Below are 25,824 nucleotides of genomic sequence, written 5' to 3'. Positions count from 1 at the left end.
CTTATACGGTGGGTAACGTTATGTAATAACTGTTTAGAGCGATGTCGCATACTACGAGACACGTCATTGACCCAGCATATTAATTAAAAATGGTTCCTCGGACTGATCGTCAACCCGCAACAAAATAGCATATTTCATACATGATTTGAGTCTTAAGGTTGCTTTTGCATTGAGTTCATCTTTTTCGAGAAGATTGAACTTGTCCACCCACCTATAATATCCCGTTAATAATTCAAATCTTCCCGCCGTTCAAGTAAAGCAACGCTCTGTAGTAAGATTAATTCATTTGCTACGGACAAGGAGCCAGAGTTAGTTTCTTCAATGAGAAGGTACACAGTGAGCTAGAGGCAACGCACCCATGTGCGACGAGGTTTGATGCTCCTTGATGGTTATACAGCATAAGGAGGTTTTTGGTTTCGATAAAAAGTTAACAACTTCGTGTGGGATGAAGCTGCTAGAGTCTGTTTCACCAGTAAAGTGTGTGTTATATTAAATGTGAAATGTCATTGCCTCCTAGAGTGACAAATTCGCTCCCTCCTCCCCACTTAAGTATGCGAAAAAGTGATGCTTGAGGAAGGGGGAAAAAATTGTAAAATAATTGATCAGATATGCGCGTCGTCGCTGCCATCTTACCACGATTACGGAGTCATGATCCGCGATACTTGATTACTCTCAAGGTCGAGGAGCAATGACCTTTCCTTTTTAAGACTATTCAACTTTTGCATCGACAAAATTGAACCTGTCCGTCGAGTTGCAATTTCCCGCTGAAGATTCAAATTTTCCCGGTGACCAACGGATGGATAGTTTTGATGTCGCTCATTGCTCCGTAAGTCCAATTAGCTCCCACAACGTTGTCGGATTCGAGATGACAATGTGACATTTCACATCATGATTCGAGAGGAAAATCATAATTTCTCGGTCAATATGACAGCTGGGTGGGGTGACGTTACGTAATGGATGCTTCGAGTGACGTCACACAAAATGGATAGGCAACGAGTAGCCGGGTAAAGCTGAGTCCTCTCGTGTGGTAAGGGACCTATGTTGCATGAAAAACCCTGTGCAGATAAGTTCTTTGAGGATGAATTTCCTCAATTCATGCTAAGAGTAATGTCATTGATCTTCCGTATTATCTAAAGTCAATGCTTGAACGGGTAGGCAATCTGCAACGAGACCCCTCCCCTCCCGAACATGATCGTGAAGAGAACGGGTGACGTAACGTTATGCTAAAGAAGCTATGCCGCATGGAAAACTCTACGAAGATGGGACCTTTCAGGGAAAATGTCATTTCCACTCGAAGCAACACTGTTTTAATTAGTTTGAAAGTGGGTTCTGATTGGCTAGTTCAAGCAACGTTGTCAGATTCGAGATGACATTGAGACATTTCATAACATGATTCGACCGAAAATCATGTGGCAGCTGGGTAGGGGCTAACGTGACTCGAAAGAAAATCATATTTTCTGTTCAATGTAGCGGCTGGCTAACACCAGAGACGAGGTGCGAGTGATCGATTATCGATATTTCCCCATTAGAAGCTGTGGTAAAGAATCGATTATAAAGGTGATCGATCCTCCTCCATAGGTATAAATGGCAGATCAATCGATATATCTCACAGCATGACACGCTGCTGCTCAACATGATTCGAAAGAAAATCATTTTTTCTCGTTCAATCTGACATCTGGGTGCGGGCTAACATGATTCGAAAGAAAATATTTTTTCTTGGTTAGTGTAGCAACTTGCCCCTCATTAATTCAAATTTTCCCGCTCAACTTTCAACCCTGTTACGTCACAACTGAAAAACATGGTTGACATGTCATACAATAAAACACCCCCAACACCCTGAAATAATTCCGATTTTTCTGCACAATTTTACAACATTGGTGACGTCACAACATGAAACATTGTTGCCAGATTGTATACTATAACACACATATCACATACCCACCATCGCGAAATAATTCGGATTTTTCTGCACAGTCTGGCAGCTGGGTGGAGGCTACTTCCCATATTCTAGCTACTTGCGGTCGGCGTAAAGTCCAAATTAGCGCATACAAGACTGCATGAATACTTCTTGCATTGCGCCGAACATAGTGCAGTCGGTCTGCAGTTAACGTGAAACGCATATTAGCGCCTACAAGACTGTAAGAATGCTGCAGAACCGCGTGTCATAATTCTCGACTTTCTGCTTTAATCTTTACCATAATTAAAGGGAAAATGTGTATCCTCATTGTAACGATTCAAAAACTTGCATAATATTTACTTTTTTTGGTTACATTAAACGAAAATAGAACGAAAGAAAATATCGCGTCAAAATTTTCGATACTTTTATTTGATACCATTCAGGTAAATTCGTGGAAACTTTTCAGAAAAACTGTGTGTGGTTTTTTAAAGACGGTTATCAAAAATAAAACATTAAAGAGAGGGCATGACGTTGCAATCAGAGATTAATATACGCTTTTTTAAAAAAAGGGGCATTCGCGGAATCCTATCGCAGCCATGGTAGTCCACGCTAATGACGGTGGTTTTAAGATCGGCAAGTTTGAGTCTACTGTTTACAGCATGAACTACGCACGTTTATTTCTCCCTGAGAAATTAATCTTGAGAACTACGCAACGCACGTTCATTTCTCCCTGAGAAATTAATTTTGAAGGTTTTTGATACGCTCAAAGTGAGCTGCGTGATATTTTGATGGGTGAACATGTGCTGTAAAACTGCCGTGCTAAGAGAAAACGCCGCATGAATATTCGGGGGTTGCCGAATTTCCCCGGATGAAACATGTATTTGTCAGAAAAATTATAGATTTCTCATCTTGAACTTTTCACAAGGTTTAGATCAAAGAGCTTGATGCAAAAACGGCTTTTTTCGCCCCCCTCTGGAAGTTCTTTAGACTTTGTCTATTGATTACTCATACTTGAGCGCTTCTTTTCCCAAATTTTCAGACCCCCAAAAAATTTTGGGGGGGAGCTAGGGGGGGTGGAAGTCAAAACCTGTGAACCTCGATATCTCTCGAACAAAGAAAGATATTGAGGTCCGGTTTGGACGAAAAATCGTCTAAAATTGCATACTTTAAGATTCTAAAGGTCGAAATCCCGATATCACATTTTTAAGTTAACATATGTGCTTTTTTCCAGTTTTTAGGTCAAGAAAATTTCTTTTAAACGAAAAATTTACAAAGATCTCAATTTTTTATTTGAACCAAAACCAGTTTTTTAAATTGTTCGTCTCTTTCCGCATCCAACGATTGGTCGTATAAGCTGGGGAACCGAACGGTTCCGGAGTTATGATCGATTGAAGTTTCCGCTCAACGCGCGCCGACCGATTTTCGCGCGCAAAAAAGTCGGATTTGACTGTTATTAGATCAGATTGAATGTTCAAACTGAGCAAATTGCTTTATTAGGGACTCTTGAGGGTCGCTGAGTTCAGAAATTACCGATACTTCCAAAAAATTCACGTTTTTAAAATTGCAGCTTCGGACAGGACCACTGAGCGGCCGGTCGGCGCTCAGTGGGCCTCTAAAATAGCGCTGCGGAGCTGTAATTTTAAAAACGTGAATTTTTTGGAAGTATCGGTAATTTCTGAACTCAGCGACCCTCAAGAGTCCCTAATAAAGCAATTTGCTCAGTTTGAACATTCAATCTGATCTAATAACAGTCAAATCCGACTTTTTTGCGCGCGAAAATCGGTCGGCGCGCGTTGAGCGGAAACTTCAATCGATCATAACTCCGGAACCGTTCGGTTCCCCAGCTTATACGACCAATCGTTGGATGCGGAAAAAGACGAACAATTTAAAAAACTGGTTTTGGTTCAAATAAAAAATTGAGATCTTTGTAAATTTTTCGTTTAAAAGAAATTTTCTTGACCTAAAAACTGGAAAAAAGCACATATGTTAACTTAAAAATGTGATATCGGGATTTCGACCTTTAGAATCTTAAAGTATGCAATTTTAGACGATTTTTCGTCCAAACCGGACCTCAATATCTTTCTTTGTTCGAGAGATATCGAGGTTCACAGGTTTTGACTTCCACCCCCCCTAGCTCCCCCCCAAAATTTTTTGGGGGTCTGAAAATTTGGGAAAAGAAGCGCTCAAGTATGAGTAATCAATAGACAAAGTCTGAAGAACTTCCAGAGGGGGGCGAAAAAAGCCGTTTTTGCATCAAGCTCTTTCGAACGAAACTCTCTGAGAAACTGTAAGAAAAACACCCCAAAGTTTCCTTGAAAATTCGTATATATAGAGGAAAATTTGGCAACGCTTGAAGGTTTTTACGGCATTCTCCCTCAGCACGGCAGTGTAACGCTGAATTTCTTAGCCTGTCTACTGGTCCCTTGTTAGTTGTTAGTGCGTGCGGAGGATACCATAAGATGAGCGAGCGCAAGTCGGAGTCCGGGGGTTGCATGTCGGGCATACCCCTCGGAAAGTGAAACCCGGAAAGTCTGACGGCGGTTGCACAAAGGAGCTGGCGCAGGAGGGGAGGAGGGTTGGCAACGAATGTAGCCCGCGACTGTTGGTGCCACCGACTATAAATTTCCCAACTTTCCCCGAGTCTTAGCTCCCGCGACTGTGCGTAGCCTAGCAGGATCAGGTTTAATTAATGCATGCCTTCCCTCGGATCCTCATTGCCAGACTGCTTCTGGATGCTTCGACCTTGCGCCCCCTCGATTTCAGGGGATGGAGAGGGTCACTCTCCGGCCTTATCTGGCGACGGTGTGTGCGAATGCTACGGTCTGAAAAAAGGCCAACTTTTTTAATTTCAGTCAAGTGGGGCTCAGTATGAAGGATCGGTGGGTCAGACAAAAGTGGTTGCACCGCTCGTTCCTTGACGGGAATCCTGGAGAGGCGTTCGTACAGCATCAGCTTAACCTCATCGGGGTTGGACCATATTTTTTTTGCGAACATGTTATTATCGCGTTGCTGCTGAGCGGGATTTTCAAAGGATTTCTTGAAAAATAAAGGGGGTGGAGAAAAAATAACGATATGACTCGGAATAACTGCGCATCACTAGACGTGAGCGCTTGACATTTTCAAAGGACCGAGTAAAATATTCAGAAATTTAATAAGTTACAACTCAATCTGAGAAAGACTTACAAGGTGAAAAAAATTAAATGAAAGATCAGGCCGTTTCGATATACTTTACAATTTTATTTTTCAGCCGGGAAAGCAGAAAAACAGGGGGAAACTGAGTCATCAGCCCACTGTTAATGCAAAACGGAGACTGCTCTTATTTTCCTTTGCGGGTTGAAAATAAAATTGTAAAATATTCTAAACTGTCCTGGCTTTCCATTTCATATATAGTGCATCTTGCAGGCTTTTCCCGGATTTATGGTCTTCCTTGGCAGGTTAAGCATAGGCTACCCTATACATATCTAAGAGTAAAAATAGTGTCATTAAAAATTAGGAATTTTCAATCATGATGAAACGAGTTATATTTACATTAGTATGGAAATTCTTACGACAAGAATTCTAAAAAATATTGAATCTCGGTCTGCAAAATTGCAAAATTTTCCGTCACGTTTCATCTTTAATTAAGGACTCCTGGTCATTTTCAATTGGGCATGGAAGAAGACACGAACAGACATAAGCACATGATTAATGGATTTTCTTCAAGATTTTACGGTGAAGATCATTCCAATTGCGTTAAGTTTGGGAACCTCCCCACAAAAGAATTACGTTTTCCCTCTACCTTCACATATTCCGAAAAGGATGAATTAGAAGAATTCATTGTTTCAAATATAAACATGGACTTTTTGGAACAACTTAGGGGGTAGAGGGTTACCCTGTTTATTTGACTATTGTTACTCAACAATCAAAAGTAGGCGACAGCAGCGTTATAACGGGCATACTAGTGAGAAGATGGATCGCCTAAGTGCCTTCAATTTTTTGTGTATGCAATGAGGACATGCACAGAGTACGAATAGTTGCATTCAGCATTTTATTTCAGCAATAATTTAGCTTTACTTTAGTGTCGCCATAAAATGAACAGTCCGCTACCTGCTTGTTTTTCGTCTCATGTAATCAAATACAAATGAAATTATCTTTATATTAGAAAAATTGAACAGTTTTGTACAGATAAAGAGAGTAATTTTTGACTAACCCGCGTTTTAGTCCGTTAATTATCGGCAGGGCTCGAAGCAGAATGTAATCTAAGTTATTTTGATATAATATTTTTCCATCAAAACTGTTTTTTCAGAACCGTTATTTACATCACCTATTTTCAATTGTGTGACAATACGATGAAAATGTCAGCTAATGGGTCAGTTATGCTGGTCACAGAATCAAGTTTTGAAGCCGATTCTTGTAGATCAGCAAAAAATAATAAGATCTATCCAGGCAGCACTTGCCACGTTGAAGAGTAGCCGAGATATCGCCCTTTGAAAAGTCGGGGTTTTAAGGTCATCCACCACGGTAATGATACCCTTGGTTTCTTCCAGCTCGCTTTCATCCGAGTTTCACGTTCAGCAACCAGTGAAAATTTACGTCACACTGACTGATGAGAGCAAGGTGGAAGACACCGAGGGTGTCACTACCGCGGTGGATGACGTCAAAAACTAGAATCTTCAAACGAAGATATCTCGATTAATATTGAACTTAAAAAGTTGATGTTTGGACGGATCATATTATTTTTAGCTATTCTACAAGAATCAAACATGAAAACTTGATTCTGTAACCAGCGCAATCGACCCATCACACATTTCCCCTTGCGACCGGTCTTTCCTTCGCAAATATTTCAACTCCACAAGATTGATACGCGGATTTCGGCAGACTGAAACTGCTGACAGTATCAGAAGAAGTCGAACGACTTGAACAACGTATCGGAAGTAAGTAGGTCTTCACTGAAACGTTATGATTTTAGGCTCGAGGATAAGGCTGCTTGTGGCAGCACAAAGAGATGACAGGCGGTTAAGAGAGTTGGTAGTTCAGGCTGCGGTTTGGTAGTAAAAGTCCTACAAACTAAACAACAGTTTTAATCACCACAAAATCATGAGTTGAGAACTTAGACGACTTTGAGAAGGTAGGTAAAGTCTTGGCATTTGAGCACAATGATACAGCCAATTTAATCACCCACAAGACTACCACCGTTGCCTTTTATCATTAGAAAAGCAGGGTTGTCAAATTGAATTGTAAAAACTGTCTAAATCCCATGCAAGGTACAGAGCCATGTTACGTAACGAATATATTTTCATTCAAAACTTTTATAAGGGGCTTGAGAGGTGATTTAAATTCTTCGGAGGGCCTTTTGTCGAAAATTCTATTCGACAGATAAACTGGATTACATTTTGCAATAAGGAATCACTATCTCTGGCTCTTTCATAAAAACGCATATCCGCATAGGGAAACCGATGGCACATATGTTCAGCTGGAAATAGTGGTTCCTTATTGCAAAACGTAATCCAACTAAAAGAGAAAAACTTGTGTTTCCGGATATTTTAATGATAAGAAGTCACCGAGGCAGTTTTTGTGACATTTATGGGAAATCACACAACCCTTTTTCTTCTTCCCCTCTACTGAAATTCAATCCTCGCTACCAACGACTTACGATACAGAAGAGTTTAGGGGTTTCATCTTCAATTTCCAGATTACCAGGGATATACTTAGTAGTATCCGCTTAAAATTGCTATTCCGAAATGATTGATGATGAAACTCTACTTTTTCCTTCAGATCTAAGCATTTCAAAATTGATATTAAGCAGCTTGAAATAAACCATTTAACGCAAAACACACATTCAAATAATGTGCACCTGCACCTTTTATAATGGACTGCTTTTGTGCAGGTCAAACGCAAAACCGAGCTTCGTATTAGAGTGTTTTTCTGCAGACTTGATGATTCTGAAAAATAATATTAAAAACGTCGTTGTCGCTGCCAGAGACAATGAACTTTAAGGACCCCACATTGACAATCTACGCATTGTATTAGGGTGAGATATAAGCTCAGTGCGTAGGTCAACGTTGCTTTCGCCTAATGATGATTGATGAGCAACTTGTTAAACAAAAAATCAAATAAAATTTGCCTAATGATGACTGATGAAAGTCGAGTCGAACATTCGATAGGATTATTTGCAAATTCGGTCGCGATCAGTGGCGTGACATGCTTTGCGATGAATCGGTTGATCTAACATTCACACTTGTGGGAAAGTATCGATAAACAGGGTGCTTGTAACGTACAGCTTGATAACCGATTCTTTACCATAGTTTCAAATGGGGGAAACATCAAAAATCGATCATTCACGCCTCGCTACAAGCTGCGATTGCTACGTCAACTGTTCAATTCTTCGTTCCATGAGTCATCATTCAAGAAATTTATTGGAATATTATTGCCGTGTTGAGGAAGAACGCCGTATGAGCCTTCAGGCGTTGCTAAATTTCATTTCATAAAAAACCGATTTTCGGAGAAATCTAAGGAAATTTTCCCTCCAATTTTTCAGGGAATTTCATTCACAATCGAATGTAAATCATCTGAGAAATTCAAGAGAAAATATTCATAACTCGCCTTTTAAATTAGCATTTCCTCGAGGGAAATTGGAAGTTTGGCAATCCTCAAATATTTATACGGCATTCTTCCTTCGCACGGCAAAATAGCAGTGCGAGGTCTCCAAGATATCGTCACCTTTCAGCCAAAGTATCATAAGCGCCATGTCACGTTTAAAAATTTCCGCCGCAATTTTATTTTATTTTTTCAGAGAAATTGTTCAACGAAGATTTCTGAAAATTTCACTAAATTTTCTTCGTGTAGCAGATAAAATTCAGTTAAATTTTCGAGCATGGAACCAGCGAATTTTCATGTAAATAAATTACATGGCGGCGGAAACTTTTAAACGTCGGATGGCGCTTCTGATACTTCGGGTGGAAAGTGACGATATCGTCTCGGGCTGCTACGTCCGACAACAGCGCCAAAGCTGAGACTCTAAGAGCTGGAGGTTATGCGGGCTGGAGAAAAAAGTTTTACGACTTACGTTGTGAGCTGGAGCGTCGGATGATATTTTCCAAGAAGGTGTTTTGTGGCGCCACTAGCCCCCTCCGTCCGCCCGGCATCGCGACAGACACAGCGTGCTCTCGCGGAATCAACCCCTTACCGCGCCCCCGCTACCGTCGCGAAAACCGAAAGCGAGACAAGCCTCAGCCCGGCTGCTGGGGCTTCCTCTGACCCCACAGCCTTCATCCCCCTACCCTCCATCCCCCGCGAATTCGCCCCTTCACTCTCCCCACCGGACGCCCGCACTCCCCTCGCACATTCCCGAAAAAGTCACGCACAGAAAAATCCAAGGTCCGAAAAGGTCCGCACTCCCGAGGTCCCGAAGAGATTCGACACTACCCGCAGTCAATGTGCTGTGTCTCGTGCCCCATTTTCGACGGAGATGCTCAGCTGGAAAGGAGGCTTGACACTGTCGCTCGGGTTGATGGTCACGGGGATGGAAAGGTCAAAGGTTCGAGTCCTCGCCGGAAGTGGTTTTTATATCATGAGAAGGGCGGTGACGACGGCGGCGGCGGCGGAGCTAGCGCGAGGCGGGGGTGGGGCGCGCCGGGCGCCTCACGGTCCCGGGAACCCATTTCAGGCCGCCAAATGCCACGATCCACCTGAAACACAAATGCCAGATTCATTTAGTTCACCTTCCTCATTCATGCCACAAAAGTCGTCTTTTTAGCAGTGACAGGATCAAAATCACAAAAATAAAAATCACTCAATAAGGGATGATGTCGTGAAACCTTTTCCTTACCGATTTTCCAAATTTGGCTTCCAAAATCCGATTTGGAAAAATCGGTAAAGAAAAGGTTTCAAAACATCCTGATAACGATGATCGATAAAGTTGTGAAAGAAGTGACAAAAGTCCTTTTTTTAGCAGGGACACGATAAAAATCACAAGAATAAAAATCACTTAATAAGGGATGATGTCGTGAAACCTTTTTCTCACCGATGTAACAATCAAAAATGCATATCTACATTGTTAGGTTTAAAAACTGTCGATATTTTTATCATTTACCCATTCACATACATTTTAAAAAAAGCAAAAAGACTGAAGTATGAATTTGAAAGAATCTGTAAATATGTTTGATATATGTTTGGTCACAAGGTGATGGCCGCGGTGTGAAGTTTGCATTCGTTTCGCTCATCATTCAAAATTTCCAGACTCGATTAGCCTGGTGTTGTTATTTATAAACGTTGTAAATATGTTTGTTTTAATAAAGCAAATTCGCAGAACACTCCCAGGAAAACCCGTCTGGATGGTTTTCTTTATGAAGGCATGAACATTAACGGGCACTTGCAGCGACACGATCGGAGATATAAATTTTTCTTACTTTAGCAACGGCAATTCAAATTTATCACAAGATTTTGTGGCTTGTGAAAAGGATTAAGAACCAAACGAACTTAGTTCAAGGATGATATGAGCTGAGTAAGTATTTATTCAGGTATACCTCCTAGATTCTTGCTAAAAGTTATGTCGATGATTTGAAGCATGTCTCGGTGTGATGATTGTAAAACTAGTTTTGAAGAAGATAAATTTTAGGGAGTGTGAGAGAGAGAGAGAGAGAGATACGAGGGTTGAGGAATGAAAGAGTAAGAAAGAGAAAAACTGAAGTTCCCTCTTCTAGAACGGAGATGGCTACTAGGTACTAGATGCTCACTTCAGTAAAAAATAATTATAAAACTAAATTTCCTCAAATTGAAAATACACAGAACACTTTGTTGGCGTTTTTATCTTCGTGATTTTTCTCATGCTGCCGATCAGGCTGCACAAGGGTATAAAATCATCACATCAGTTGGACAGACTTCGTTGTTCCCCAAACCCGAAGGCGTGACTCTCCATTTGGACGTATTTCTATCAAACGGAACTATGTGCATTAAGACATGAGCCCTGAGACCAATAAGAATATATGCATACTGGGGCTCACGTCATAATGCATATAGTTCTGTTTGACAGAAATACGTCCATTTATCCCATGCTTTCCAAGGATCACGCCGAAATGGAGATACGCCCTTTTATCGCGTCAGAGAGACGACGCACAATAGATCGAGTCAATAGGAGAGGTCGGACAAAATGTGGAAACTTTAAACGCGTATAACTCCGTTTATACACATGTTTGAGGTTCTAAAAATGATATTATTGGTTTTCTCCTGAAATTTACCTCTGGAGACACCCCTTAAAATTTAAAATGTGATGAAATAAACGTCAAAATTTGCGGTTTTAGTGAAAAATTCATGTCCGACTTCGGTAACTGACTCGAGCCACTGTGCGACGATTTACGACGTGGCTCATCAAGCATGATTGCATCTGGAAATGTTGCAACTCCGTGACAGCTAGTGCTAGAGTGTGAGACCTGTCTCCTGAGTCCTGAGACGTTGAGGTAAACTATAAATTCATGATTAAATTTCCGGACGAACAAGTGCGCAGCTTTCAAGAACAGTCATTAAAAAGATGTTGAATGAGAAAGGATCGACGTTAAAGATGCCATTGAGACGGAAGAAGCGACGAGGAACGACGCGACGTTGTCATTTCCGAGAAAACTATTTCCCGTGAATTTTCGTGAGTGTTTATCGCAAGATTCGAGGGGCTCGGATGACGAGGCGCATAAGTGCAGTTTTTAGAAAGATTGAGATATTAATAATCTCAGATAACACTAGTCTTAATGCATTTTCTGTGAAAAATTTGCTCCCAAATTCCAATTTGTAAGAATCGAAAAGTCGGTCTGAACTTTCTTTACGCCATACGCCATAAAGATCCACGTAATTTCGAAACTTAAAACACCTTTTTCTCGAAATAGCAACAACCTTACTTATGGGCCTTGTCTTCCAAACCCATTGATTCTTATCGGTTTAATTTCAGGATACGAGTCCAGTCCGGGGAATATTTCAACCAATGTAGATAGCAGACATATAGAAGTAATTGGGCAAAAATTACATTATATAGGTATAAATAATGGATATCTTGCATCATTTTGGAAATTTGCTTCGTACTATGCAGAAAATTCATTGAAATTTCCACAAAAATCCGCACAACAGTTTTCTTGTAAAACATTAAATTACCCAATTACATTTGGCCATAGCTGATGTGGCTTGGCTCCTTTCTACTTAACGAGGTCCCATTGTATCCCTTGAAACCCTTTGAGTAAGATTATTCACCATAAATTTTGGATGCTGTTTGTGGAAATTGATTTTCCTCAACGAAAACCTCTTGGATTGGATATTTTATACAAACAATGGCGTATCTCCTGTAGGTTTTTTTTTTCTATTTAAAACTGCATTTTAGAAATAAAATTGAAGCGCAATCTTTCAAATTATGCTTGTTCTTATCCTTTCCTTTTGGATTTAGCTTTCTTCTACACTTAAACACGATCCAAACAAATTAAGAATCCGCAAACACCGCACAATTCCATGAAAGGTCCTTTCATATTTCATAAGTTCCAAATTGAAATTTTCAACTCTGGATATTCGATCAATATTCAGGAAGAGATATTTCCAGAGACAGCACGGTGTAAATTAAGCGTAAGTTTGGATCATACAATCATGGTTACGGAGGGGTGGCCAGCTTCATAGAGTATTCGATAACAGTGAAGTATTGTACTTCGCAATGAATCGATTAATCTACCATTTGAACCTATGTGAAAAGACCGATTATCACGGTATTTGCACCGAACACTTTAATAATCGATCCTTTACCAAAACTTTAAAGGAGGAAACATCGATGACTGATGCTCCTCGCTTCACCACAGTTTCATACTGCAGTGCTTAGCAAAAAGGACACATGTGCATAGGGATTCCGCTGAATTTACGTTCTTTTGCTGAGCACAGCATAATACCACTCTCACCGCAAGAATCCAAACATTGTGATTCCAAAATAATGGTTGGAATAAATGCCTGCAGTGAATGGACCGCAAACTGCAAGTGGAGAACGAACGCACGGAGGGTTGATTTATTGATAGAGGCATTAGAAATATCGGCGAGCAATTTTCCAACGGCTGAGATTCTAGGATCGCGGGCAGGGAGTTAAATTTCGCTTCAGCAATTATTAATGTTGGATGACAAAACTTCGCACTGAGAGCTCCAAAAGTTTAGTGTTGCCAAATCAAAATATAAAGAATATATTAATTTGTTTCCTTCTATCCCATTTATAACAATACCGCCGATCCCAGAGAAAAAAAAAATTGGCTCTTGTAATACTTATGTTTGATTTTAGGGCGCACCTTTATCTAGCCCAAGTTAAAATCTCGTTTCTGCAGTTCAGTTCGGTCGGGTTTGAATCAATGTAGCCAGGATAGAGTTTTGTAGAGTGCCTAAATGGGGAAAGTATGGAAATGTTGATAATTTTGGAGGTTAAAGCATGGAGGTTTTAGGGCCCAAAAGGGCCACTGGCGGATCCAGCAAATTGGCAACATTTTTTCCTCTCCGTTCAAACCTATACAAATGTATCTATTCTTGGAGGGGCCAAGTGCTCCGACAAAAATCGATTATTTGACATAGATTCAAATGTAATAAACCCGGTGTTGCCAAATTGCTGGGTCCGCCACTGCTCCTTTTCTCTGAGTTGCTCTCAGGACTCCACAAGGACTTTACTTGGCACTGTGATTAGTGTGAAATTTTTCCCCAGGACAAATCCGATGAAATGTTCCGTGGACAAACATACAAATGAAAAATCATCGCCTTGATTTTTAAGGCTAATATCGATTAATGTTTTTGAACTGGGTGTGCGTGTCCTTTTTTTAGAAGAATCATAAAGGGGAAAAGATAATATGTGGTTACGGACCATCTGTAACTATGCCCACACACCTTATGAATGAAAAATCGCAGCTCCTAGGCCTTGTCTCCACGGAACATTTCATCGGATTTGTCCTGGGGAAAAATTTCACACTAATCACAGTGCCAAGTAAAGTCCTTGTGGAGTCCTGAGAGCAACTCAGAGAAATAGTCCAGGCGCCTGGTAAGTCTACCTGGAATTTTGGGTACACAGCGATTTTTTTGGCCTACTTTATGTTTTTTGAGTCGCTGAATCCGAATCTGAAGTTTCCGCACGCGTATCTGGTGAGCATTTTCCGCTATTTTGAAAAAATGGCCTAAAAAGGCCTTTTTTTGCGGTTTTTTTGATATTGCGGCTACGGATGAGGAAAAGTCCCGGATTTAGCTAATGTTTTGAATAGCTGACATAATTTGGAAGAAAATGGTGTATACATGTGTTAGGTTTGCTTAAAAATTGAGGAAGATACAGCATCGTGAACATCGCGCCTATTCACGTTTTCGCGGCGCACCCGTCAACGCGCGATCCGGCTCGCCGCGGTCAGCCAAGTTCCGAAGCGTTCTAAAGTTCCGAAATCCGAGGTTCCTCAATTTTTGAGCAAACCTAGCATATTCATATACCATTTTCTTCCAAATTTTGTCAGCTATTCAAAACATTAGCTAGATCCGGGACTTTTCCTCATCCGTAGCCGCTATATCAAAAAAACCGCAAAAAAAGGCCTTTTTAGGTCATTTTTTCAAAATAGCGGAAAATGCTCACCAGATACGCGTGCGGAAACTTCAGATTCGGATCCAGCGACCCAAAAAACATGAAGTAAGCCAAAAAAATCGCTGTGTACCCAAAATTCCAGGTAGCCTCATTTTTAGCTACCAGGCGCCTGGACTAAAAAGGAGCTGTGGCGGATCCAGCAATTTGGCAACATCGTGTCATAGAGCTCTTATGATTTTTATCCCACACCTCCCCTTCTGTAACGTACCCGTAACACACCCGTAATGCAACCCTACGCCTCCCCTTTTTGAATTACGTAAAGCTGGTCTAACACCCCCTCCCCCTATCATTTGGAAGGGCGGGATTTTCAATTTTTATGTAACGCTGAGCTTGACCTCCACCTCCCCCTTGTAACTCACCGTAACGCTGGCTCCACCCCCCTCCCCCAATCACGTTACCCAATACTCGAACGGCCCTGCACCCTCTCTAATAATGCCCCTCAAACTTGACAATATGTAATCCCGTGCAATTTATGCACACACACAGTGCGTTCGTCAAAATTCCTGGCATTCGCCAGAACCGCGCGTCCGTCCGATGCGTGGATCTTCCAGGCCACGACGGGCAATAAGTCGGCATGATTCAGTGTGCGTTACTGCCGTGCGTAGGAAGAACGCAGTATGAACATTCGAGAGTTGCCAAATTTCTCCGAATAAAACATGAATCTTTTAAAGGAGTTATGCATATTTTCCCTTGAAATTTTCAGATAGTGTAGATTGAATCACGAGAAAAATCGTCCGATAAATTGACGGCAAAGTATTCAGAATTTTCCCGGAAAATTCGTTATTGATCGAAGGAACACTGGAAAAAAAACACATTGGATCTAGAGTCCAGACTCTTGAAAACACTGACAAGAAAAAATACTCTTGATTCTATCAGATTTAAGATTAAATCAAAAGGAAATCCGCTCAAATGAAGAGGCATGGTTCTTGATTTAAGCAAAACTCCGATTGAATCAAGAGTATTTTTTCTTGTCGATGTTTTTAAGAGTCTGGACTCTAGATCCAACGTGTTTTTTTCCAGTGAAATATGGCATCACCTTAATGCTCATACGGCGTTCTTCCTTAGCTCGGCAGATTAGGCCGGCGCGTAATTAATGCCGAATGGCGAATATGCATAATAAAAGCCAGTCGTCGCCACCGGTGGCTGGTGAGCCGCGGCGGGTGCTGCCTGGTGGCTGGTGAGGGCGCGGAAGTGATTAATTTTATTTATCGGCCCCGGAATCGCTCCGGTGAATGGGCTAAAGAGCCTCCTCCGTAATGTTACCGACCCGGGTTTCGCCGTCGCGTCGCCGGGAATCAATACTTTTGCGGCAGCCGCCTCCAACAACGGTCTCCAGGAGCACGGATTTTAATTAGACGAGAAGAAGCAGACCCGCTCGTGTAAGTTCCAGACGAGCGCCTTTGCCGGTTCTCCCACGCTACCTCCTTTGTTCCCACTCTGCCGTGCTATGGAAGAACGCTCTGTGAACATTCGGGAGTTGCCAACAGGACTACATTTTGCAATTAGGAACTATAAATTCCGGCCCGGTTTAAAAACAACGTATGTGCCGTTAGTTTCCCTGTGCTCATAAGTGTTTTTTCAGATGAACCAGACTTTATAGCTCCAAATTGCAAAATGCAGTCCAATTATTCTACGATAAAATGTTTATATTTGAGGAAAGTTATGAATATTTTTCCTTGAAATGGAGATGTTGCATGTGTGAGGGATTTGCGATTTGACTGTTGATTCCTTTGTGAAAGTTCGCGAAAAACACGATGGTACCACTGGTTTTCTCTGAAATCAACTCCCAAGCTCAAAAAAAGCTCTCAAGTTGAGCCCAAAATGGAGGGGATATCCCATGCTATCCTGAGAGTCCACCTCTACATCAAGATAAACTCTCCATGCAAAGATAGGGAGCAAATACATTGACAGGGCGGCCACTTTATTTGGGGACTCTAAGACTGAAAACAGGGCAACACTGCTAATGTATCTGCTCCCTATCTTTGTATCTATGGAGAGTTTGTCTTAATATAGACGTGGACTCTCAGGATAGCGTGGGATATCCCCTCCATTTTGACCTCAACTTGAAGACTTTTTTTGAGTTTGGAAGTTGATTTCAGAGAAAACCAGTGGCATCATCGTGTTTCTCGCGAACTTTTACAGAAGAATCACTGGTTAAATCGCAAATTCCTCACACAAACAACATCTTCATTGGCGTACTTTAAAACACTAGCAAAAAGTATAGAGCATCATTTAGTGTTTTAAAATATGCGCGATTGAGCGTCCTTGTGTCGCGTCGTAGTGTGACAAGCTAAAACGCCTTCAATTTTGTGTGTATGCAAAGTGGACATCCACCGAGTACGAATAGTTGTATCCACGCGCCGTGACGCGAATCCCGTTGCGGCCGTCTTTCAGGAGTATCGGAATCATGCTGCCTTGCTAAGGAAAAACGCCGCAACCATTCGAGAGTCGCCAAATTTGCTTCGATAAAATGTTTTATTTGAGGAAATTTATGAATATTTTTCCTTGAAATTTTCAGGAACTTCAGGTGAAATTGCGAACAAACTTATCTGAAAAATCGGAGGGAAAATCTTCATAGTTTTATCGGGAAATTTGTGTTTTATCCAAGGAAATTTGGCAATGCCCGAAGGTTCATACGGTGATTTTCCTCAGCATGGCACAGTAGTCCCTCGCTATTCGCGAGGGTTCCGTTCTGCAAAAACCTCGCGAACAGCGAGACCAGGGTGTCTACTAAGACGAGCTGCCCAAAAATCATACTTTTACATTACTTTTTTGGTAAATTCCCAAGAAATTTGGTACCTTCTCACGGAAAAATTCATACTTTTTACCACCTTCAATTAAGGAAATGCGAAGAATTTCAAATATTTAAATTTTCCGCTTTAAAAGCGAAACAAATCACGAAAAGACGAAAAAATTCCGGACCTTCTTACGGAATTTCCGTACTTTTACAGTAAACCGGAACTCCCTTCAAAAATCGGTACTTTTTCCGGACTTGCCGGAAAGTCCAGACTTATAGACACCCTGCTCGTTGTTTGCGAGGGTTCCGTTCCGCGAAAACCTAGCAAATAGCGAGACCCTACGTGCATGCACTGAAGAAGAAATCTGATACTTCCAGCTGATTTTGGTGCCAGCCACAAGAGTAGTTGCTCTAGCTAGAAGTATAAAGACGCCAGCCAACAGTATAGTTGACCCAACCACGCTAATGCTGACTGTGGGGGCGCCAGCTAGAGTCATGGTTAATCAAACCCCACTTTAAGCTGACTTAACCATGCCTCTGGCTTATGCAACTACCCTAATATCGGCTAAAATCAGCTAGGACTATAGTTGGGATTGTGCACTGAAAAATAAATCTCGGTGTATTTACTAAGAAAATGGTAAAATTACCAAGAATTCAGGGTTCTATTTGATCCCAGGTTTTTCTTGGTAAAGTTACCATTCATGGAATTGGTAATTTTACCGAGAAATCTCGGTAAAATTTATGAACTTTCTCGGCAATTTTACTGGACCTTGGTGAAAACGCCAATATTTGTTATCGACTGTGGTAGAATTACCGGGATAAAATGGCAAAGTTACCGGAAATTGATTACCAATAAAAGTGATATTCTTACCTGAAAAAACAGTAAAATACCGGTTTTTAGGTAAGCTTACCAGTCTGTCTTGGTAAAATTACCAATAATTGGTAAAAAAAGTGATATGGTAAAGGTACCAACGGACCTTGGTAAAAACGAAGAGAATTTTTTTTCAGTGTGATCTTTTTTTCTTCGCGAAAATAAGGGCTCCGTGCCGGTGCTGGGGAGAATGGAGCTCTTACACACGAGAGGGATTTGTGATTTAAGTACTTTTTCTCAAGTAATATTTCGCGAGAAACACAATAGCGCCACTGGTTTTTTTTCTGAAATCAACTTCAAAGCTCAAAAAATACTCTGAAAGTTGAGGTCCTAATGGAGGGGATATCCCAAGCTACCGTGAGAGCCCACCTCCATATCAAGACAAACTCGATGCAAAGATAGGGAACGAATACTTCAGCAGGGTTGCCGTATTTTAAGTTTTGGACTTGCGAAAGCGGATTTTCCAGGGTAGAAGATGCGTAGAACACAATGCGCACATTAAAAATGCGAAAATGTTGCGCAGAAACCGAGAAATGCAAGGAAGCGAGCACAGGTTTCTACCACTTCCGTCAAATGTCTGTCTATATACTCCTCGTATATGAAGCTATGGTAAAGAATCGATTATTAAGGTGTTCGTTGCGAACACCCTGATAATCAATCCTTTTCCACGGGTTTAAATGGCAGATCCATCGATACATCGCAAAGCACGCAACGCCGCTGGTTCAAACCTGGATCGGAGAGGTGCTAGTCTGATAGGCTAGCCACTTTCAAGTCGCAACCAGGGAAACCAGAGTATACACTGGAAAAAAAAAAAAAAAAAAAAAAAAAAAACACACACACACATTGGATCTAGAGTCCAGACTCTTAAAAACATCGACAAGAAAAAATACTCTTGATTCAATCAGATTTAAGCATAAATCAAGAGCCAAGCCTCTTAATTTGAGCGGATTTCCTTTTGATTTAAGCTTAAATCTGATTGAATCAAGAGTCCTTTTTCTTGTCAATGTTTTCAAGGGTCTGGACACTAGATCCAAAGTGTGGTTTTTTTTTTTTCCAGTGTACATTCATTCAACAGGACACTTCTCCATCCGAGAAGTCTCAGAGCATACTTCCGGTTTCGATCAATTTAATAACATGACAATACTTCCACTACCCTAGGGTAGCGAGAAAGAAAAATTGTTCGATCGACCAAGAAGATCAGACCGAAAAAAAGTAACTCGATGGAATCCAAAGTAACCGTGAACACGGACATATTTTCATCGCGCTCTTCAGTGCCGTTCGACCCGACTTAAACGGAAATTTAAACGATTTCCACACCCAGCAATTAAATAGCGAAGTCGAGGAGGTGAAAGTCTGATCCTCGAGATTGGTGGATGAGCTTTTATTTTCGAGCGGGACTCGACGGAAATTACGAGGGAAGCGCCAAATCAGTGGCCATATCGGCTTTCCGGCGGTCGAATCCGATTAGAGCCCCGAGATAAAAGGTTCATTTTACTGCCGGCGTGGCAACCCTACTCTATTTTCCAAGTCTGGGGATCAGCAAGCGCAGTTTGGAGCGCGGATAATCTGTTCCAGGCTTGGCGAACGCTTCCAATCCTCTTTTGCAACTTTAACAAGATCTTCATCGGCTGCTCCAGTCGCCCCCCCCCCTCTTCCCCGGAACATCCCCTTCGGGAGTTCGACTGATAACAGGTCGAACACTGATAACGGGTCGAACCCATTGAGTCATTCAGACGCGATCTCCACGGGAAGTCGGCAGTGGCGAGGCGTGAACGATCGATTATCGATATTTCCCCATTTGAAAGTATGGTAAAGAATCGATTATTGAGATGTTCGTTGTGAACGCCCTGTTCATCGATCCTTTTCCATAGGTTTAAATGTCGGATCAATCGATATATCGCAAAGCACGCCGCGCCACAGGAAATCGGTGTCCCCGTCAAGTTACGATCATAATGCTCATTCTGCCGTGCTGAGGAAGAACGCCGTATGAGCCCTCAGGCGTTGCCAAATCTCTTTCGATAAATCTCGAATTTTCGGGAATACTTGTAAACTTTTTTCATCCGATTTTTTGAAGAATTGTGTCCGTGATCTGATCTGAGGTTTCTGGAAATTTGAAGGAAAAATATGCATAACCAGCCTTCAGAAATTAATATTTTCTCGGAGGCAATTTGGTAACATTCGAATGCTCATACGCCGTTTGTCCATAACACGGCAGCATTGATGAGCTTATTTGTAGGTACTTTGCATCTAAGAACATGTCATTCTATAACAGTGTTTGACGATAATCTTCTTAAATGAAGCTACTTTGTCTCTCATTAGTAATGCACGGCGTGATCTGCCACGGCGGTTACATCATTAAAGGTGGCTCCGAAGTAACCATCTCTGAGAATCGGTGTTTTGGGGCGTTTAAAGACGTCGATTGTTGAATCGATTATCGATTATCGATCGATAAATCCGTATCTTAGCAATGCTTTTTATCGATCATGGGCGTTCAATATCGATTCGACAAGCGAGCCGCAGGTTCTCTTTCTCCGAACAAAATAGACTCATTTAATGGCTACGTCATGGTTCAAATGTAAACTAACACAACGAGAAAAAACCACTATGTAGTAGCCCAAAATGTACGTTGACAGTAAGGCGTGCGTTGATAAGCAGCTTGAAGAGGAACATCAAACACGTTTTTGCGCAAAACGGCACATGCATTTGAGTCATCGGTATCTGGTAAAATATGAAATTGATATAGCCGAGTTTAAGATAAAGTAGTTGCCTAGAGGAATTCAGAGAGGAAAATGTGTAATTTATAAAGATCAGCGACTTCAATTGTAATGAGTTCTGCCAGCGCAAAAACGTCGAAGTAAGGAAAACTCGGGGCTCTGCTCTGAGTGACATATAACATTTTACCGTTTTCGGATTGTTGCGGAATAATTGAAGTCCACACGGAGAAAAAAACTTCGTGCGTGGAACCCGAAGATTAGGTCATATGGATCTCTGAAGTTTTCGGATTGAGCATCTGAACACTTTAGGTCCAGCTGCTGAGGTTTGGATCACACGTTTGAAACTTCAGTTCTTACATCTGAAGTACTTCGGTTTCCACATCCGAAAAACTTCGGTTCTCACATCTGAAATACTTCAGATGTAAGAACTGAAGTTTCAGATGTGTGATGCAAACCTCAGCAGCTGGACCTAAAGTGTTCAGATGCTCAATCCGAAAACTTCAGAGATCCATATGACCTAAACTTCGGGTCCCACGCACGAAGTTTTTTTCTCCGTGCATTATTCGACGGTCCATTGGAAGTATTTAAATCAAAGAAAGCCGGGAATCATATCTACTTATCCACTCTCATGTGAGCCCCTGAGTTCCTTTATAGAGAGAGTTGAGACAACGTGGCTTATGGATGTAACAAACGGGAATAAAAGATTACACGAATCGGACGTTCCCTGTAATCTTTGATCAAGCCATTCCCGAATTCCTGCCGCAATTTCCCGGTCCATTTCAGTTTGTAATCTTTGCAATTGGTAAAAATGTAATCTTCATTCCCGTTGTTTGCGACACTGTGAAGGTCTAAAATACGAGAACCAATCGGAAATGGATTCGCATTGTCTTTGCTCTAAAGGGACTCTGGTGAGCCCTGAGATCATGAGAATGCACGCTTGACATGGCTCATGCCTTAATGGATTTAATTACTTTTGATTTAAATGCATCCAATTCAACTACGACATTGACAAAAATTCACGCAAAAACTGGCAAGCGATTCAAACACAATATAAGGTATCATTGCATTGATGAGGACGTATGTCGAGAGCAACGCAAGAGGGATTAATAACTCACACTTAGCGGTTACACATTCCGTTTCCACGGTTGCCAAACCGGGCGCAGATTCAACGATTACACACCGGTGTTTTCGCGCCGAGGTGTTCCTTACACGTCGATGTCACATCCAGGCTTTTCCCAAGTCGCAGCGCCAGCAACCATAACACATGGGCCAATAATCGTTATTGATGTCTGACGCGACGCGGTGCAACCGTTGCGGTCCTCGGACCATGTTCCGTTGTGTTGCCGTTGTTGAAAAAAACCGTCTGCTTTACATTTGTCAGCAGGACCATCGTTGAAACTTTATACAATATCCTCGATCGATATGTCCCTATCTTAGGAATGCTTTTCTATCGATAAAATTCATTTGAAAGCAATGTAACAATCGAGTTGCATCCATGAAGTTCCTCGCGGGAGCAACGCAGCGCGCGACGTTGAGCAGACGTGGTTGGGCTCGCATGATCTCTTGGGTATTTTTTTGATGATATTCATCGCATGAAATATTGCCGTGCTGAAGAAGAACGACGTATGAGCCTCCAGATATTGCCATATTTCTTTCATAAAAAAAAAAAAAAAAAAAAAAAAAAAAAAAAAAAAAACGAATTCACTTGGAAAATTATGATTACACTGGGAAAAAAACACATGGATCTAGAGTCCAGACTCTTGACAACATTGTCAAGAAAAAGGACTCTTGATTCAATCTAATTTAAGCTGAAATCAGAAGGAAATCCGCTCAAATAAGAGGCTTGGTTCTTGATCTAAGCTTAAATCTGATTGAATCAAGAGTATTTTTTCTTGTCAATGTTTTTAAGAGTCTGGATTCTAGATCCAATGTGCTTTTTTTCCAGTGTAATTTGTTTAACAAATTTCAGACGTTTCATGTAAAATACCTGGAAATTTGAAGGAAAAATATGCAAAACTGTTCTGAAAAATAAATGTTTTATCCGGGAAAACTTGTTGACACTCAAATGTTCATACGGCGTTCTTCCTTAGCAGCTTTTTTTTGTGCACTGTTGAAGAAAATCGGTATACGGAAGGTGAACTACAAAACCACGTACCTCGATTGCGGGATTTCTTTCTACTCATGACATAGTTTCCTAAAAGATCACTGCTCGAAATTATATTTTGTACACAGTTGTAAGACAACCTTTAAAAGGGTATAAAAAACATCTGGATAATTTTGCCCGAATACTGGGAAGAAAATACGGCGAAAACCACGCAAAGAATAATGAATGCTACTTGAATTTGACTCGATAACACTAAAGGTGAAGATCACGTGGCATCTGGCAGCATTCGAAATACTAATGATTAGTATTAACAGAGTTTTTGAATTTTCTATCGCACAGACTGTAGTTGATAACCATATTCATATCACTGTGTACCTCAAATCATAAGTTTTCTTTCCGGTGGAAATACGATCAGTTGGACGGAGTTAAACAGAAAGGAACCAAGCCACATCGGGATCGAACCGAGAAAAAGAGGTTGAAAGTTTGGCTCCTGCATAAGACTCAATGTAAAAGACTCAATGTAAAAGATAAACTTCAAGTTCAATTTCTACAAAATTTGCTCCAACAAAAACTTTGAATTTTTGGTGATAGATAGTAGAGCAGTGGTTGAGTTCAAAACCACTTATAACTCAATTTTTTCCAAAATGTGGGTTGGTTCCTTTCTGCTTAACTTAGTCCAGTTGTCTCTTGAAAAAATAAAAATTGACGGAAAATCCTGCGCCGTCGCAAACAAATATACGTGGTTTTGTAATTTTTCCATCGATAAATCGACTTACTCTCAAGAATCATATTGTCGATCGGATTTACTTCGACGTGACTGAGAATCTCTGCAGTGCATGTAGCCAAGAATAGGAGCGTCAGTGAAGAGGCGTGAATGATCGATTAACGATATATTCCCATTTGAATCTGTGGTAAAGAATCGATTATTAGGGTGTTCGCTGCGAACACCCTATTTATCGATCCTTTTCCATAGGTTTAAATGCCAGAACAATCGATACATCGCAAAGCATGCCACGCCGCTGAAGCGCGTCTGTATTTCTTACCGGTATATGAACCATAGATTTTGGGGTGTTATGGGAATGGATTTGGTAATTAATATCTATTCGTGAGCCCATTTCCTATCGCCCAAAGGATGATAGAGTAGTGATGTCTTTACGGCAACGCGATCGAGTAAGTATCTCGATGCGCACTATTAATTCCATACAAATGGACAGATGGGGATCCAGGGCATTGCTCTTCGTCTTCGAGAGGTCATTCGATGGTTGATTAATTGATTTCGTTCATGTTACTAATCTCAGTTATGGGTCATTCAATATGCAAAAAATTAAAGAGAGAGTGTTTGGTCTCAGCGCTTATTGGAGAAGCTGCGCTTTATACCTATGCACCACAGAAAAATAAGGCAACGTAGAACATGCTATCTGTAATCCCTACTTAGGTCGCTGGCAATGGTTGCTTTAGAAAATTTTGAGACTTTGATAGTGAGATAAAAACAAATCTTAGTAAGTTAGTATTGTCATTAGAAAATACCTTCCTAAATATTCCATCAATCCTCTCCACACATATAGTATCCGAAAAAAAAAATCCTTATTCTACCGTATGTTCACTTTGTTTGTTTACCATGACCCAACATCAACCTGGTAAAGGAAGTCGCCTTAAAGGGACTCTAGGCGAGAAAATGATGTTGGTCATATCTATGAATCCATATCCATTAATAATCTATTCCTACTAATTTATTCACACACCTCCTAGAAGTCATAAAAACAAACAGTTGAATTTTTGTTTATAGTTGGCTGAAGGTTCCCCAATTAGAATTTGAGACATTAAATCAACAAATAAAGAAGAAGAAGAACGTGTTATCGAGCCCATAGACCGTGGTTTGCATGCAGCGATTAAAAATCGCCCTCAATTGATCGTGTAGGCAACAAACCCACCGCAGAACACGAATAGCTGCGTACTTGGTTTCACACTCGTGCTAATGATTTAGACCAACCTGATATGATACCAGTGTGAAGTTAGCTATTAAACCAACTTAAATTGTCTTCAGGTGCTTGGCTGCGCCTCTTTCCTACAGAGCTTAAGGAGTAATTTCTTTTAAACGGTGCCGGTGCAAGCTTTCCGATAAATCGATTGATCTGCCATTTAAACCTATAGAAGAGGATCGATAAACAGGGAGTTTGAGACGAAGATTTTAATAATCGTTTTTTTACACAGTGATATTATTCAGTTGAAATAATCAGTATTATGGCAAAATTCACCAGAACTCTGATGATACCATGGTATGGTAAATGTTACCATAGACTCTGGTTTTGTAACCATACTTTGTCAAAGTATGTAAAATTTACCATATATTTCTTCCGTGTGAAGTGGATTACATTATGCATTAGGGGACCACTATCTCTGGCTCTTCCATAAAAGCACGTATCTGCATAGGGAAACCAGAGGCATATATGTTGTTTCTAAAATGAGGCAGAAATAGTGGTTCCTTATTGCAGAATGTAATCCAAGTTTTAATCATGCGTGTGGAAGATGCAACGAAAATTATAATGGACCACTAGACAAGGTACGAATTCAAGCGATCTGATACATGTTTCTTAACCAGAATTTCACGTAGAGAACGATTAACACAACGAAAATTACGAAAACCAACTCCTAACGAAGATATTAACGTTTTTATTTCACATTGGTTACGAGGAATTTGAACTGCCCGCTCACAAGAAACTCAAAACTCTACGTGAGTCAAATCGCCCACTACAACGGTTTCAGCAAGCTTCTCAATCGAGCAATGTTCATTTCCCATCATGTGTTGTTCAAACTATTAGCAATTTGCTATAACTGAGCCAAAGCGTCAAGATTGAGGTTGCCAGATTTTTATATCGCAGAGACTGTCATGATAACGTTTAGCGCGCGATGTGAAT

At 40.9% G+C, this 25,824-nt stretch overlaps 1 protein-coding gene across 9 annotated transcripts in view; it reads right to left on the bottom strand.

The window, feature by feature from the left end:
* eag (potassium voltage-gated channel protein ether a go-go) overlaps nucleotides 1–25,824 on the bottom strand; it is a 389,509-nt gene that overhangs the window by 213,857 nt on the left and 149,828 nt on the right. For all 9 annotated transcript variants that reach the window (XM_072302442.1, XM_072302445.1, XM_072302446.1 and 6 more), the window contains one exon: nucleotides 8,943–9,564. In XM_072302442.1, the coding sequence (XP_072158543.1) occupies nucleotides 8,943–9,021 (79 nt within the window). In that variant the 5' untranslated portion in view covers nucleotides 9,022–9,564. The remainder of the gene's footprint in view (nucleotides 1–8,942; nucleotides 9,565–25,824) is intronic.

This window comes from Bemisia tabaci, chromosome 7 (assembly GCF_918797505.1).
Source record: "Bemisia tabaci chromosome 7, PGI_BMITA_v3".
Lineage (NCBI taxonomy): Eukaryota > Metazoa > Arthropoda > Insecta > Hemiptera > Aleyrodidae > Bemisia > Bemisia tabaci.
This window is presented reverse-complemented; position numbering and strand designations above follow the sequence as displayed.